Source organism: Gorilla gorilla, chromosome X, assembly GCF_029281585.2.
Source record: "Gorilla gorilla gorilla isolate KB3781 chromosome X, NHGRI_mGorGor1-v2.1_pri, whole genome shotgun sequence".
In the NCBI taxonomy this organism is placed as follows: Eukaryota; Metazoa; Chordata; class Mammalia; order Primates; family Hominidae; genus Gorilla; species Gorilla gorilla.
The window spans coordinates 64,580,312-64,595,685 of NC_073247.2; the positions used below are offsets into that span (position 1 = coordinate 64,580,312).

Genomic DNA, 15,374 nt, shown 5'->3' on the forward strand with positions numbered 1-15,374 from the left:
AGAGACGGGGTTTCACCATGTTGGCCAGGCTAGTCTCAAACTCCTGACCTCAGGCGATCCCCTGGTCTGGCCTCCCAAAGTGCTGGGATTACAGGCGTGAGCCACTGCGCCCGGCCTCTACTGTGTGTTTATTATTTTTGTTTACTGTGTCTCATTGCTGACTAGAATATATGCTCCCTGAGATCAAGGACCTTGTCTGTTTTGTTCACCTCTATATCCCCAGTACCTAGAACAATGCACAAAAACATGGAGGTGCTCAGTAAGTAGCTGTTAAACTAATGAATGAATGAATGAATGAATGAAAATCTGGGGAAGAGAAAGTGGGGTAGGTGGGGGGAGCTCTATCTGGGGTGTGGGGTTCAGGTTGATACTGGAGGAATCGGGATAGAAGACTTTTCTAGTGGTTCAATGTGTAAGGATTCAGTCTGGAGAGGAGGTATCTCAGCCTAGAGATCCAAATTTGAGAGGTGGAAAATTTGGGGTCCAGTCTAGGGTGCTCAATTTGGAAGTTCTTTTGGGAGGTTCATTCTGGGTAGTGGCTGGCGGACATGGAGGAAAGCTCTAAATCTGGAGGATGGAAAACTGATGAGCCAGGGCTCTTTCTGGGGAGCTCAGCTGTGGAGATTCTCTGATGTGGGCTTGGCCTGAGGGGTCAGTCTGGCCTCTCAGCTTGGTGGCTCAGTCCCTGAGGTTTCAGGCTCAGTTTCCTTTCTCATTTGGTACAACTTCATTTGGGGGTGAGTCTAGGGGTCAGCCTTGGGGTCTTGATCCAGGAAATGGATGAGTTCCTTTAGGGGATCATAATGGGCATGCCACTCAAACTCTGGGGTTCCAGTTGGGAAGTTCAGGTTGGGGATCTCCTTCCGAATGTTCTCTACAGGTATTCAGGCAGGGGTCTCAACTTGGAGGTCCCTGCCTGAATACCCAAAGAGAACATTCAGAAGGAGGATCTCATCCTGGGGTCTCACTTCAGAACCTCAATGTGGGCCTTTCAGTTTGGAGATCCTCCTCTGGGATCTCAATCATGTGGCAATGGAAGGCCGACCCTGTGAATTAAGTCTTGGGGTCCTGCCTCAGAGGTCTGGCCTAGAGCTATTAGTGTGGAGAAGTAGGAAGGGGCCTGGGTGCACACACTCACTTTGGGCATCCTTGCTGTCCGGGGAGCCATGGGGCAGCTTTAACAGATAGTCCTTGAGAAGAAGCTCATAGCGGGGGATGCGCTGCACAGGCTCCAGCATGTGGTGCTGCAATGTCAGGTTGCCACAGGCTTCCTCCTTCTGTGACAGGCAGAAGCAGAGGGGCTCAGATCTGGCTGCAGATGCCCCACCAAATCCCTGCAGACCTCTCCTCCCCTAGTCTGCTCCTTCCAGCTTGACCACTTACCTGCACCTCATGGATGATGACTTTAAACTGGGTGGAGCGCTCTGTCCAGGTGTTGACCAGCTCCACGGCCCGGTCAAAGTTCTTCACATACTCACCATACATCTTGAGGAAGGGGGCCAGTTTCTGCAGGATGTCTCCAATGCGTGGATAGCGGTCCCTGGGGTGGAATTAGGGGCTGATGTGGTCCTGCTGCTCTTTGCCCCTCAGAAACTTCCCCCACAGGTTTCCAGCCCCAGGCAGATACCTTTCATCTCAGTCCTAGAAACCTACTTCTCAGCTAGTCTGCTCCTTCAGAAATGCTGCTTACATTACAGGCCAGTGAGGCCAAGAGGCTCGGCTTGACTTCAGACCACAGCCTGGGATGCCACCTGCCTCAATTCTGCCCTGCCCGAGTACTGGTTGAAGTACTCACCCTGAGACCTTACTGCCAGGACCACTTCATATACTGATTATCAACTGTGTGCTGGGTGATGCTGGGGACACAGAAATGAGTCACACCCATTTGAGCCCTGAGAGGGTCACCATCTGGTAGGTGAGACAAAGAGACCAGGCCTGGTTGTACTCCTCATTGATCAGTCTGGTGCAGGAGCAAAGCAAACCAGACCTGGTCCCAGCCCTCAGGGTTCACAGACTCGTGGGGAGATATAGGAACCAGGCTTCATCCTGGCTTTCTGTGGTCACAGTCTGGTGAGGGGGACACACTTGACTCTGTAGGTGTGGAGAATCTGTAGGTATGGGGAATGTGAACATGATTTTAAGCAGGGAGAGACATGGTCTGACTTGTTTAGAGAGACCATTCTGGCAAATGGTGTGGACTCTAAAGGCTGGATTGGAAGAAGGCCTGAGAGGCTGCCTGTAAACCTTGCCCTTCTACCTCAGGACTCAGCTTAGGCATCACCTTCTCCCTGAATCCTTCTGTAATCTCCAAGCTAGGCTTGGTCCATTTGTCTGGATTCCCACAGCCTCCCATTCTCTGCTCTATCATAGCACTGTAAAAATAACAAAAGCTTACATCCATTGAGCACTTACTGTATATATCTGGTACTGTTTTTTTTTTTTTTTTGAGAGAGTCTTGCTCTGTTGCCCAGGCTGGAGTGCAGTGGTACGATCTCGGCTCACTGCAAGCTCCACCTCCCAGGTTCACACCATTCTCCTGCTTCAGCCTCCCGAGTAGCTGGGACTACAGGCGCCCGCCACCATGCCCGGCTAATTTTTTGTATTTTTAGTAGAGACGGGATTTTACTGTGTTAGCCAGGATGGTCTCGATCTCCTGACCTGGTGATCCGCCTGCCTCGGCCTCCCAGAGTGCTGGGATTACAGGTGTGAGCCACCATGCCTGGCCTATACCTGGTATTGTTCTAAGCTCTTTTATGTATTAAGTTATTTAATCCTTAAAACAACCCTACAAGGTAGGCCGTTATTATTTCCCCCCATTTTATAGATGAGGAAACTGAGGCATAGCAACTTAAGAAACTTGCTCAAAGCTAGCAAGTGGCACAGCTGGAATTTGAACTCAGCCAGTTTGGCTCCTAACCTCATACTCCTGTAGGCTATGCTATTCTGTTGCAATTTTCTGAGTTCTGGTCTGTGTTCCACATCAGACTGGGAGGTCCTCGAAGGCAGAGCTTGGGCCTGATTCTTTTTTCTTTTTCTTTTTTTTTTTTTTTAAGACAGAGTCTAGCTCTATCACCTGGGCTGGAGTGCAATGGTGCAATTTCGGGTCACCACACCTCCGCCTCCTGGGTTCAAGCGATTCTTGTGCCTCAGCCTCCCGAGTAGCTGGGACTACAGGCACGTGCCATCACGCCAGGATAATTTTTAATGTTTTTAGTAGAGGCAGGGTTTCGCCATGTTGGCCAGGCTGTTCTCGAACTCCTGACCTCAGGTGATTCACCTGCCTCAGCTTCCCAAAGTGCTGGGATTACAGGTGTGAGCCACCGTGCCCGGCTCTGATTCCTTTTTCAAAAGTCACTAAGAGGAAGAGCAAGCAGAAATGAAGTCTTGTGTACACCTCTGGGTCTGGGCTCGGCAGGCAGGTGGACAGGGGAGTGGGTAGTCTAGGTCTAGGGCCCCTCACCATTCCTCCATGCGCTTCTCTAGCTCAGGCAGCAGGAACTGCTGGTGGAAGCAATAGATGGAGCAGATGTTAGAGAAGATGCCGTGGACAACGTCGGCCGGGAAGGAACTGCGGTTCCGAGCTTCTTCCAGCAGCCGGGCACAGAACACCTGTGGGGCAGGGCAGAAACACTCAGCCCAGCTGGGCCTGGGGCTTGGCTGATGAAGGGTGAGGGCAGTATTTGTGGGGACGCTTGTGGAGCTTTGGGATCAGCATTGGTCTTGAGACTGAGGAGACAGGGAATGGGGTTAGGGTTATATATTGGGGAGATGGATTTCAGGTTATTCCAGCAGTCCCTGGCTTTGGCCCCCACACTTGAGCTTGGTCCTGGCAGAGCAAGTATTCTGGCTGAGATCTAACTCAAGTGTGAGGGTGCCTTCTGAAGAAATGTTAGGCTGCTTGGGCACAGAAAGGGGTCCCTGCTGCCAAGAGTTAGGCTTTGGAACAATTAGAAGTCAGGATCAAGGTCAGGCTTAGAATTAGATTCAGGGTCAGAGAGAAAATTGGAATTAGATCTGTTCATTTAATAAATATTTCTGAATGTCTGCTGTGTGCGAGGCACTGTCATAGAGGGTAAGATAGAGCAGTGAACAAAGATAAAAATCTCTATTCTCAGGGATTCTAGTGGATTTGGGATCTGGAATAGGGCCAGGGTTAGAATGAAGTTCACAGCTAGGGATAAATTCAGGATCTGGGTCCAAGTCAGTACTAGTGTCAGAGTCGCAGTCAGGGCTGGTGTACCTGCCCAGCGTTAGGAGTGAGGGTTGGTATCAGCCCTCACTGATCAAGCTTGGGGCATAATCAGAGTTGGCTTCAGGGACAAGTTGACTTCAAGGTCAGAGAGGAGCCTTACTGCCTCTAAATTCTGGCCACAATGGTGGGATTGAACTCAGGCCCTATCACTGCCTCCTTGAAACGCACCTACAAGGTCCTGGGGCCCTGGTACCCCCACGGGGCCACTCACCTGATCCAGGAGATGGAGCCTGGAAACGTAGGCCTTCTCAGTTTGCAGGAGCTCATTGGCAATGTGAAACACCTTTTGCTGCACAGTCAACTGGAAAGGAGAAACAGTAACCCCTGATCCATCATCCTCTATCGTAACCCTCACCCAAGCCCCCAGAATTCTTAAAACAGTTCCCATGCCACTCTAAGCCTAATACCACCCTAAGATAACCTTGACCCCCATCTCTAGATCTGTAAGTCCTTCAGCTTCATCCCTGAGTCCCCAGTCTACCATAAAGCCTACCCCTCCATTCTGATGACGTGCACTCCCTCACTCAACAACTCATTCACCCGCTCTCTCTATTCACTCAGCAGAGTGTAGTGGTTAAGCATGTGGGATGGTAAGTCAGACTTCCTGGGTTCAAATCCTAAGCTCTGCCATTCACTAGCTTGTGTAAGTTCTTTAACAGCTCTGTATTTAGGACGCCTCATCCATAAATACAGATAATAATAGAATCTATTTAATGTAGAGGCTGGTGAGAAACAAAAACAAAACCAAAACAAAATAATAATAGGACTGAAGTCCATTGGTAATGGAGACAATTAGATAATTTAATATAAATAAAACACATCAGACTACAGATTAAATGGTATATAAATGTTAATTAATCATTTATTCACCCACTCAGTACACTATCAGCAAGGGCTTGCTGAGTACCTGGGGTGTGAGAAAAGCACAAAAGTATAAGAACGTATAAAACTCATTGCCTGTTGGCCTAGTTTCCTATTCCTTAGATATATGTGTTGACTACCTGCCATGCCGGCAGTCCCTGGCTTTGGCCCCTACACTTGAGCTTGGTCCTAGCAGAGCAAGTATTCTGGCCGAGATCTAACTCAAGTGCGAGGGTGCCTTCTGAAGAAATGTTAGGCTGCCCAGGCACAGAAAGGCGTCTCTGCTGCCAAGAGCCTTCATCTGCACAGCCTCGGGCCCCTGCAGGGCTCTAGCTCTTGCGCCCCTCCTCCAGCTGTTGAGAAGTCTCTATGGATGTAAGTAAGAGACTTTCCATATTACAAATAAGGAAACTGAGGCTTATGGTAGGGAAGCGGAGAGGGAGAAGACTTGCCCAGTGTCACAGAGCTTGGAAACAAGGTCCTATTTCGAGAAATACTGAGCTAGGGGAAGAATCAAGCACAAAAGGCGCTCCCAGGTTCTCCACATGGACCTGCCTCTCGGTGAACACAGGTCAGTACCTCCACAGACTCCTGTCTCTCCATCAGGGGCACTGGGATTTCTCTGTCCTTCTCTTCCTCCTCCTCCTCGTCGTCCTCCTCCTCCAGGTCACTGTCAACCTCTTGGGAGCCAGGCCGGTGGGGGTCAGCCAAGGCAACAGGCACACTAGCCAGGGCAGGGGGCCCAGGGCAGAGGCTGTGGCTGGGGGGCCCGTCATCACTGACGAAGCAGGTCTCCTCGCTGTTGGATGGCGAGCTGATGCTATCAATGCCGCTGTCCCGGTTGGGCACCTTCTCACCGTCCCGGGGCCCAGGAGCCAGCAGAAACAGGCAGCGGGAGGCCTCACCCTCGGGGAGCTGGGGCACTGGTGGCTGCGAGGTTGGCTGTGGCAACATGGCTGGCTCTGGGGGACCTGGGCTGGGGCCAGGGGCTGGTCTATCCGAGGCGACAATCACAGGCTCTCTGAGGTGGGTGGTGGACACACATGGAGGCAGGGTATGAGCTTGACTGAGAGGCCTCTCCTGACTGTCCCTTCCTGTCCCAGGCTCCCCCTTTCTCCTAGAGGGTGCCCTAGGGACCAGACTCACCTTTCAAACTTCTCAATCAGTGAGGATACTGCTGCAGAACTGGGGCTGGCCTCTGCCCTGGGAGCCAGGCCCTTGGCCACTCGGGGGTCGGCAGGCAGTGGGCGTGATGGTGGAGGGGGGATGGGCTCCAGTGGGGGGGGCATCCGGGGCATCTGCAGGTAGCTGGGCTTTGGGGGCACTGGAGAGACGAATGGGGAAGAGAGAAGGGAGACATCAGTGAGCTGGATTTGAGCTTGGCTAACATGGTGAAACCCCATCTCTACTAAAAATACAAAAATTAGCTGGGCATGGTGGCACGTGCCTGTAGTCCCAGCTACTTGGGAGGCTGAGGCAGGATAATTGCTTGAACTCAGGAGGCGGAGGTTGCAGTGAGCCAAGATCATGCCACTGCACTCCAGCCTGGTGACAGAGTGAGATTCTGTCTCAAAAAAAAAAAAAAAAAAAAAAAAGCTGGATTTGGAGGTGGCTGGCTGTCATGGCCAGGCCACAACCCCTTCCACAAACACCAATCTGCACCTTTGCCTGAGGTAGACACAAAGGGGCTAAGGTGAGATCACAGTATGCACACATTAGCCTCAGGCCACAGCACTCTGTGCACTAGGTAGGTAGCACTGCCCCGGGAGCATGGTGCCTCCCTATCCTTCTAACAAACCCTCTTCTCTGCCACTGGCTAACTTCTCCCCTCCTCTGTCCCCTCCCCTGGGCCACTTCTCTGCTCTTTTCCAGGACCACTTACCCTGTGGCTTCGGGCCCGGTGCCCGCTTCAGTGGTGAAGGACGCTGGCTAGGGGTTTCAGTCGGGGGGCCTGGGTCTGAGCGAAGCCGCTGGGGACCTTCTGGATGAGGCTCTAGGCTTTGGCCAGGGTCAAGGGACAAACTTTTAACCAGGATCCGGTTTCCCTGGTGCAGCCCTGCAGGAAGGGAGAAAATGGGTGTGAAGTAACTGACTTTAACCCAAAGGGGACTGGGGTTAAAGTTAGGACTGGCATGTCTTAGCAGCTACCTGGGGTATTGGGTTTCTCTGAGCCCCTTTCCTGGCCACAGTGTTTTTCTGAGAAGCCCCTATCCTAGCCCTCAGATGGAGAGCCAGACCCAGGGCTGGGGCTGGCTGTTTTCATCAGTAGATAAGAATTCTTTGTGACTAGTGCATTGATTCCATGTATGTCAGCAGGCAGTATTACTAGGGAGTTTAACCAGGCTGGGGGTGGCTGTGAGCACCCTAAAGTTTATACATGCGTTTGCAGCCCTTGTTTCTACAGCCACATAGGTATGCTGAGTATAAACCATTCTTCAACGTTTTTGTTAAGGCCCTGAGAATATCTAGACTTTCTTGTTTACAATTTTGTGCAGCTAAGTGTGCTTAAAGATGATGAAATTGTGTTTCATGAGCAAGTTTTGCTTCTTGAAATCCCAACTTCTGGCTGGGCACAGTGGCTCATGCCTATAATCCCAGCATTTTGGGAAGCTGAGAAGGGAGGATTGCTTGAGCTCAGGAATTTGACATGAGTTTGGGCAACAAAGTCAGACCCTGTCTCTACAAAAAATATAAAAGTTAGCTGGGCAGTGTGGTGTGCACCTGTATTCCCAGATACTTGGGAGGCTGAGGTGGGAGGATCACTTGAGCCTGGGAGGTGGAGGTTGCAGGGAGCTGAGATCACCCCACTGCACTCCAGCCGGGACAAAAGAGCGAGACGCTGTCTCAAGAGAAAAAAAAAAAAGAAGAAAAATGAAAAAGAAAATCCCAACTTCTCAGCAATCTGTACTGCCTTCCTCAACTTCCACATCTACACAGACCCACATGCATCTTCCACCTCTGCCACACACACACGTGCAACATCCAGAGTTCAGGTCACAGGAATAACTTTAAATCAAGCAGCCAGTTCAGAAAAAGGGGAGGCCTTTTTATACTGTCCCTCTTCCCTCACTGTATGTCCCCTAAAGCCACCTCTATCTTTGGCTCTAGAGGAGATGATGGTCATGCTTAGGAGAGAGGATTTGGTCTGGGAGGCAGTGAGGGACCCCCCACCCCAGGGATGGCATGCCCCAAAGAAAGGAATGTGGGGCTCATGTGGTCCTGGCTGGGCAGGGGGCTGTGGGAGTGCCTCAAATGATAGAGAAGTCAGGTGGGGCCAGAGAGGAGTGGGAAAGGCCTTGGATGCTAGGCTGACATCCATCCTGTAGCAGAAGGGAGCCACAAAAACCCCTTGCATAGGGAGAGATGGAGGCAAACAGGTGTGAGGACAAGAGAGTGAGCAGTAGTCAAGAGCTCCCGGAGGTACCACCATCACATGGTGTAAGTTATGCTGTGCCACAACCACATGGCCTCCCACTCACAGCCACAAAGGGTCTGTTAGCTTATATCACACACAGTCTCATAAATGACTAGTCACAAATGGGCCCACTCAGTCATAGAAACACTTGGTGTTATTTACACCATTTCACCCAACTGCAGGTGATCGCCCTCCTGAAAGCCTAGTTACACACAGTCACAAAGACCTGCGGCCACAACCTCACACACGATCACACAGCCTCGCAGTATCACACACACCTGCAAACATGGTCATGCAGTCACAAAGACACAGAGTCACACAATGGCAATTCTGCCATCTCACACACAGCTTCATACAACCGCCCAACCACAGACAATCATATACCCAGTTAGACATTCTTCAAACATGGTTTCACTGAGTCACAAAAGATATACATTGTCATTTACACTATGTCTCACAATTGCAGGGCCATGGAGTGTCATACACACCATGTCACACCTGCAAACATGGTTACACACAAAGACTATAGGCACACAGAGTCAATTATACCATGTCAGACACAATCACATACAGTGGCAAAACAGCATAAAGTCACATGATACCACACACTCAGAAACACGAACTCACAATCACAGACATGTGGCATACAGGTGGCCCTCCACATTCATGGGTTTTGCATCCTCGGCCTCTGCATGGAGGCTGATTGATCGAAATGTTTGGAAAAAAAAAACAAAAAATAACAATACAACAATAAAAATTATATAAATAAAACCCAATACAGTATAACAACTATTTACATAGCATTTGCATTGTATTAGGTATTATAAGTAATCTGGCGATGATTTAAAGTATACAGGAAGGGTCAGGTGCGGTGGCTGACGCCTGTGATCCCAGCACTTTGGGAGGCCAAGGCGGGCGGTTCACTTGAGGTCAGTAGTTCGAGACCAGCCTGACCAACATGGCAAAACTCTGTCTCTACAAAAATACAAAAATTAGCTGGGTGTGGTGGTGGATGCCTGTAATCCCAGCTACTCGGGAGGCTGAGGCAGGAGAATCGCTAGAACCAGGGAGGTGGAGGTTGCAGTGAGCCGAGATCACGCCACTGCACTCCAGCCTGGGCGACAGAGACTCCATCTCAAAAAAAAATATATATATATACAGGAAGATACACATAGTTTATATGCAAACAACATGCCATTTTATATAAGGGACTTGAGTGTTGGTGACTTTGGTATCTTCAGGCTGTCCTGGAACCAATTCCTCATGGAGACCAAGGGACAACTGTCATTTACTATGTCATACTCATCTAACAAACACATCCACGGTGTCCCTGGGTCTTAGCCATAGGCCCAGGAATACACACACTGTGGGACACTTGCCTCCTCCTAAACAGTCACATACAAACTCTGCTGTGAAAATATACACACACAAAGACCTCTGCACCCTCCCTTCCAGGGTCACACAGGCAGAAAGAGTCACAGGGGATTTTAGGTCTCCCAGTCCCGGAGGGAAGAAATAGCCCAACCCATAGGGTTCCAGCAGCTTCCCTAGGCCCCTGACCTCACCCCTGGCTACATCCCAGCCATGTCCACCCCAGGGGACTCAGATCAGGGTCCTTTCCCAGCACTGAGGGAACAGGGTGCCCCAGGCCCCAGGCCGAGCACCCCTCCCCAACTCTGTACCTTGCTTTGGGTGTCGTTCCTCACTTCCTTCCCCACCTAAGCTGGCAGGGCCTGGCCAGGATGGAGGAGGCGCTCCTCTCCACTCAGCTGTGCCGCTTACCCTGCCCTGCTCATCACATCCTGGCCTGGTCTTGCCCTGCCCTCCCCCTGGGCGTGGGGGTGAGGAAGATGAATCACCTGGAGGGTGGCACAGGCGGAGACGTGGTTGGAGAGACACATGGCCAGAGCAAGGGAAAGAGACAGAGAGGAGCTGACAGGGCCAGAGAGGCAGTGAGTAAAGCCAGGCACCCTGCCATGCAGAGACCCCTCCTCAGATATACACACATAGGTGCCAGGGTCCCTGGTGCCCCTTGTCTGCCTCCTTGGGCCTGGAGGAGCCCACCTATCTCCACACCTCAAAGCAGGCAGGCCTCTCTGGGCAAGCCCTCCCTACCCTATCTGTAGCAAAGCAGCAGGGTCCCTGGATAATGCTGCTCTCCTTCTGCTCCAGTGCTGGTCCTCGGGATGGAGTGACCATACATCCCACTTTCCATGGCCCTGCCCTAGCCCACCCATTGCTCCCTCCTCACCCATCTCACCTGACAGCCCACAGACAGACCTGCCTCTCCATTCTCTCTGCCTCCTTGCAGGCAGCCCTGCAGGAAGAGGAGGCTGAATGAAATGCAAAGATTCCCTGGAGTCCCAGGTGAGAGGAAAAGAGATTGTCAGCCCAGTTTCTAGTGAGGAGATGGAGTCAGAGAGAGAGGCAGTGACTTGCCCAAGGTCACAGAGCAAATCAATGAATGGCACACTTTTGGGCAGACTGGTCATGGACTGGATTCCTTTCTTATTAACCCTGCTCTCCAAGGGCAAGCTGGAAAAGAGGGGAACCAGGAGGGGCGGGTGGACCCAATGGCTTCAGAAAGTCACAAACTGCAGTGTAGCTAGTGAGAGGGACACCCCTCAACCCTGTCCACAGGGAGTTGAACAGGGGTCCAGTTTAGGAGCCTAGGCCTGGCCAAGAACCAGGCTAGGTTTCACTGAGCGGGGGAAGGTTCAAGATCCCTCCCTCTCGTTTCAGAACTCCCTCTCCCTTGTCTCTCTGCCTACATTTCCCTGTCTCCTATTTTCCCTCAGTGGCCTCCTTGGCTCCAAGTCTTGCTCCCTCCAGGTGGCTGAATGAACTTACTTACAGTCCAGCTCAGATCATGCCACTTACCTGCACAAGAACCTTCTGTAACTCCCTACTGTCCATGGGAAAATAGAAACTTCTCAGCTAGGCCGGGCGCGGTGGCTCACGCCTTTATTCCAATACTTTGGGAGGCTGAGGTGGGTGGATCACCTGAGGTTGGGAGTTCGAGACCAGCCTGACCAACATGGAGAAACCCGATCTCTACTAAAGATACAAAATTAGCTGGGCGTGGTGGCGCATGCCTGTAATACCAGCTACCGGGAGGCTGAGGCAGGAGAATCGCTTGAACCCAGGAGACGGAGGTTGCAGTAAGGTGAGATCGCACCATTGCACTCCAGCCTGGGCAACAAGAGCGAAACTCTGTCTCAAAACAAACAAACAAACAAACAAACAAACAAAAAAAAACACCAAAAAAAGAAACTTCTCAGCTAGCTCTCAGTGGCCCCTCATGACCATGCTGAACTCTATGGCTTTCCTTGGCTGAGTTTGGTCTCCAGAATATTTTTGAACCTAGTAGACCCTGTGCTTGGGGATGGGAAAATCCCATCCCTGCCCTTGGGGAGCTCCCAGGGTAGGCCCCCCTCCTCCTTCCTAGAAACCACAGCCATTCCCACTGCCCCATCCCGTCCCTACCCAGCAAGGTCCTGGATTCACTTTCTCCAGCCCTTTTTTTTTTTTAAGACAGGGTATTGCTCTGTTGCTTAGGGTTAAGTATAGCAGTGTGATCAGGTCACTGTAACCTCAAATTCCTGGGCTCAAGTGATCCTCCCATCTCAGCCTCCCAAGTAGCTGGGACTACAGGTACTCACCACCATGCCTGGCTATTTTTTATTTTTTTTGTAGAGATGGGGTCCTTCTTTGTTGCCCAGGCTGGTGTCAAACTCCTGGCTTCAAGAGATCCTCCTGCCTCTGCCTCCAAAAGTGCTGAGATTACAGGCATGAGCCAGTGTGCCCAATTCCAGCCCATTTTTCTTGTGGTTGATAATCCACAACATTATCACACCCACACCCACACCTCCACACCTGACAAGATCCTCCACCAGCACTGCCCCTTCCATCAATGGATTTATAATTCCCCAATGCCCAGTAGAGCAGAGATCACCAAAAAGCCCCCGTCACACACATTTGGTCACACCACCAAATCTTTCTTATTTTTTATTTTTGAGGTGAGGCCTTGCTATTTTGCCCAGGCTGGTCTCGAATTCCTGGGCTCAAGCAATCCTCCTGTCTCAGCCTCCCAAGTAGCTGGGACTACAGGTGTGTACCACCACACCCAGCCACCACCAAATCTGATAACACTTTGTGGAAATGTACCCAGCCACACACCAACTGTGCACATCCCTCAAAGACCCAGAGAGAGAACCACAGAGCTACTCATGTCTGTGTGCACCGTGCTTGGCACAACCGCACACACACAACCACCACTGCCACTCGGACATCTCTTGTCACCTAGGAAAGCATACTCTAGGCACCCCAGGAGTGCCAGTGCACTGTGCCAGCTCTGCTGTGGGGATGGGGGTGGGGTGTGCACCCTTCCTGCCCCACTCTCAAACCCCTGCCCCCCCCCAGGCATTCAGCAGGCCAGAAGGGCAATCTTGACCCTTACCCTCAGGGAGCTCCCAATCTCAAAGACAAAGACTCTAACTCAGGAAAGGCAACGAGGGCGAGCCTGTGGGGACTGGGGAAGCTCAGGGGAGGAGAATGGATAGGGTGGCCAGACAAAATACAGGACACTCAGTTAACTTTTTTTTTTTTTTGAGATGGAGTTTCGCTCTTGTTACCTAGGCTGGAGTACTATGGTGCGATCTCAGCTCACTGCAACCTCTGACTCCTGGGTTCAAGCAATTCTCCTGCCTCAGCTTCCCGAATAGCTGAGATTACAGGTGCCTGCCACCAAGCCCAGCTAATTTTTGTATTTTTGTAGAGATGGGGTTTCACCATGTTGGCCAGGCTGGTCTCCATCTCCTGACCTCAGGTGATCCACCTGCCTCAGCCGCCCAAGGTGCTGTGATTACAGGCGTAAGCCACCATGCCCGGCCACTCAGTTAAATTTGAATTTTAGATAAACAAGGAATGTTTTAGTATAATATGTCTCATGAATACTTATACTAACAATTTCTTAAGCTATACTTAAAAAATGACTTGTTGGGCCAGGCGCAGTGGCTCATGCCTGTAATCCCAGCACTTTAGGAGGCCGAGGTGGGTAGATCACGAGGTCAGGAGTTCGAGACCAGCCTGACCAACATGGCGAAACACCGTCTCTACTAAAAATACAAAAATTAGCTGGGCGTGGTGGCAGGCGCCTGTAATCCCAGCTACTCGGGAGGCTGAGGCAGGAGAATGGCTTGAACCCGGGAGGCGGAGGCTGCAGTGGGCCGAAATCATGCCACTGCACCCCAGCCTGGGCGACAGAGTGACACCCCGTCTAAAAAAAAAAATGACTTATTGTATATCTGAAATTCAAATCTAATTGTATTAAATACTTTCTGAAGGCTAATTCTGGCAACCCTAGTCAGGGAAAGCTTCCAAATGAATGTGGCAGAGCCGGGCCTTTAAGACAGCACCTGGTAGCCAGAGGTCCCCCAGACTCTTGTCCACTTAAGCCTCAAGTAGGCTAGGGACTCTACCCAATTTTTTCTGCCATGGGCATATGAATGCTCACGACAGTGCCATTATTTCAGGGATGGCCTTGAATCTGGTCTTTTTTTTTTTTTAAGTCACTAATTTAAAAAACCATGATACTTGACTATTCCCAACAAGGGTGGTGTCATCATGATCACTGACTGAACTGCATGGATTGAACTGCTGCAGCACCTGTATTAGGAACAGCTGGCTTAGGACTTGCACAGACCTCAGTTTAGATCCCAACACTACCTTTTACTAGCTGTGTGGCCCTGGGCAAGTCTCCCCATCTACCTGAGCCTCAGTTTCTTTATCTGGAAAAAAGGACAATAATAGCAGTTCCTTGGTTTGGGGGAGCTTATGGGACAAGGAAGGGAAAGAGCACAGTGACCCACCCCCACCCCACCACACACACAGAGTGATATGGGTTAAATTTGAAAACCAACAGAATCACACATCCACAAAGCCACAAAACTACACACATAGATACATAAGCCCATGGGCTGTAGGCTGCAACCCAACGTAAAACTGTATATACACTGAGAAACACAAGCAAACTCAGCCAGTGAGAGACACAGAACCTAGCCCCACTCACCAGGATAGCTCTGCAGATCAGGGCAGGATTCCTATGCGAGGTGGTAGGACAGTGAAGACAATGGTGCCCTGTCCTCCCCATTCAAATTCAGTTCAAAATACAAACCACAAAAAAACTGTAAAATAAGTGTCAAGAAGTGTAGCTGAGGTTTGAATTTTCCCATGACAATTTATTATTATTGAAATAGGAAAATCCTTGCAAAAATTGTTTCTGGTTGCTGCATGCCCCTGCGTGGCAGGTGCCCTGAACACATGCTTCTGGGTTTACTGGCAGAGAAAGTCCAGCATCTAGCTGTGTCTGAGGACAAGGGCTCCTTTTGCCCATTCCCACTGGAACTGGACCCTGCATCTCCCTCAACCCTTCCTGGGAATCTCAGCTGCCAAGTTTTCCCCCTCCCAGCTAGTAGCAGCCCCTCTCACTTCTCCCAGCTGTAGCCTTGGCTTAATCTCAAGACAGCTACTAGGGCCCCAGACTGGCCCTTGGCCATTAACTCCCTGGTGTCCTGGGGCAAGTGGCTTCAAAGCTCTGGGCCCCAATTTCCCCATTTGGGGCCCACAGCTATGAAGGATAGCTCTGCAGAGATGCTAAAATGGGGAGAAAACGTGTGTTCTGCTTGTTGTGAGCAATCAGCGAGATCCTAGGGTGAGCAGAAGCCAGCCCCTAGCACGCAGGTCTCCTGACAGCCCAGGCAAACTTCTCCCTACAGCCCTCAAATCTTTTCCTTTCCCGGCAGAGAGGTAGGCTCCTGGGACAGCTGGAATTCCTGGGGGTGGGGT

At 51.0% G+C, this 15,374-nt stretch overlaps 1 protein-coding gene across 2 annotated transcripts in view; it reads right to left on the reverse strand.

The window, feature by feature from the left end:
* The window catches only part of FGD1 (FYVE, RhoGEF and PH domain containing 1), an 84,588-nt gene that overhangs the window by 18,779 nt on the left and 50,435 nt on the right, over positions 1-15,374 (reverse strand). For both annotated transcript variants that reach the window (XM_055376526.1, XM_004064223.4), the window contains 7 exons: positions 6,996-7,169; positions 6,260-6,437; positions 5,693-6,134; positions 4,464-4,553; positions 3,461-3,609; positions 1,384-1,540; positions 1,139-1,277 (listed from right to left, as the gene is read on the reverse strand). In XM_055376526.1, the coding sequence (XP_055232501.1) occupies positions 1,139-1,277; positions 1,384-1,540; positions 3,461-3,609; positions 4,464-4,553; positions 5,693-6,134; positions 6,260-6,437; positions 6,996-7,169 (1,329 nt within the window). The remainder of the gene's footprint in view (positions 1-1,138; positions 1,278-1,383; positions 1,541-3,460; positions 3,610-4,463; positions 4,554-5,692; positions 6,135-6,259; positions 6,438-6,995; positions 7,170-15,374) is intronic.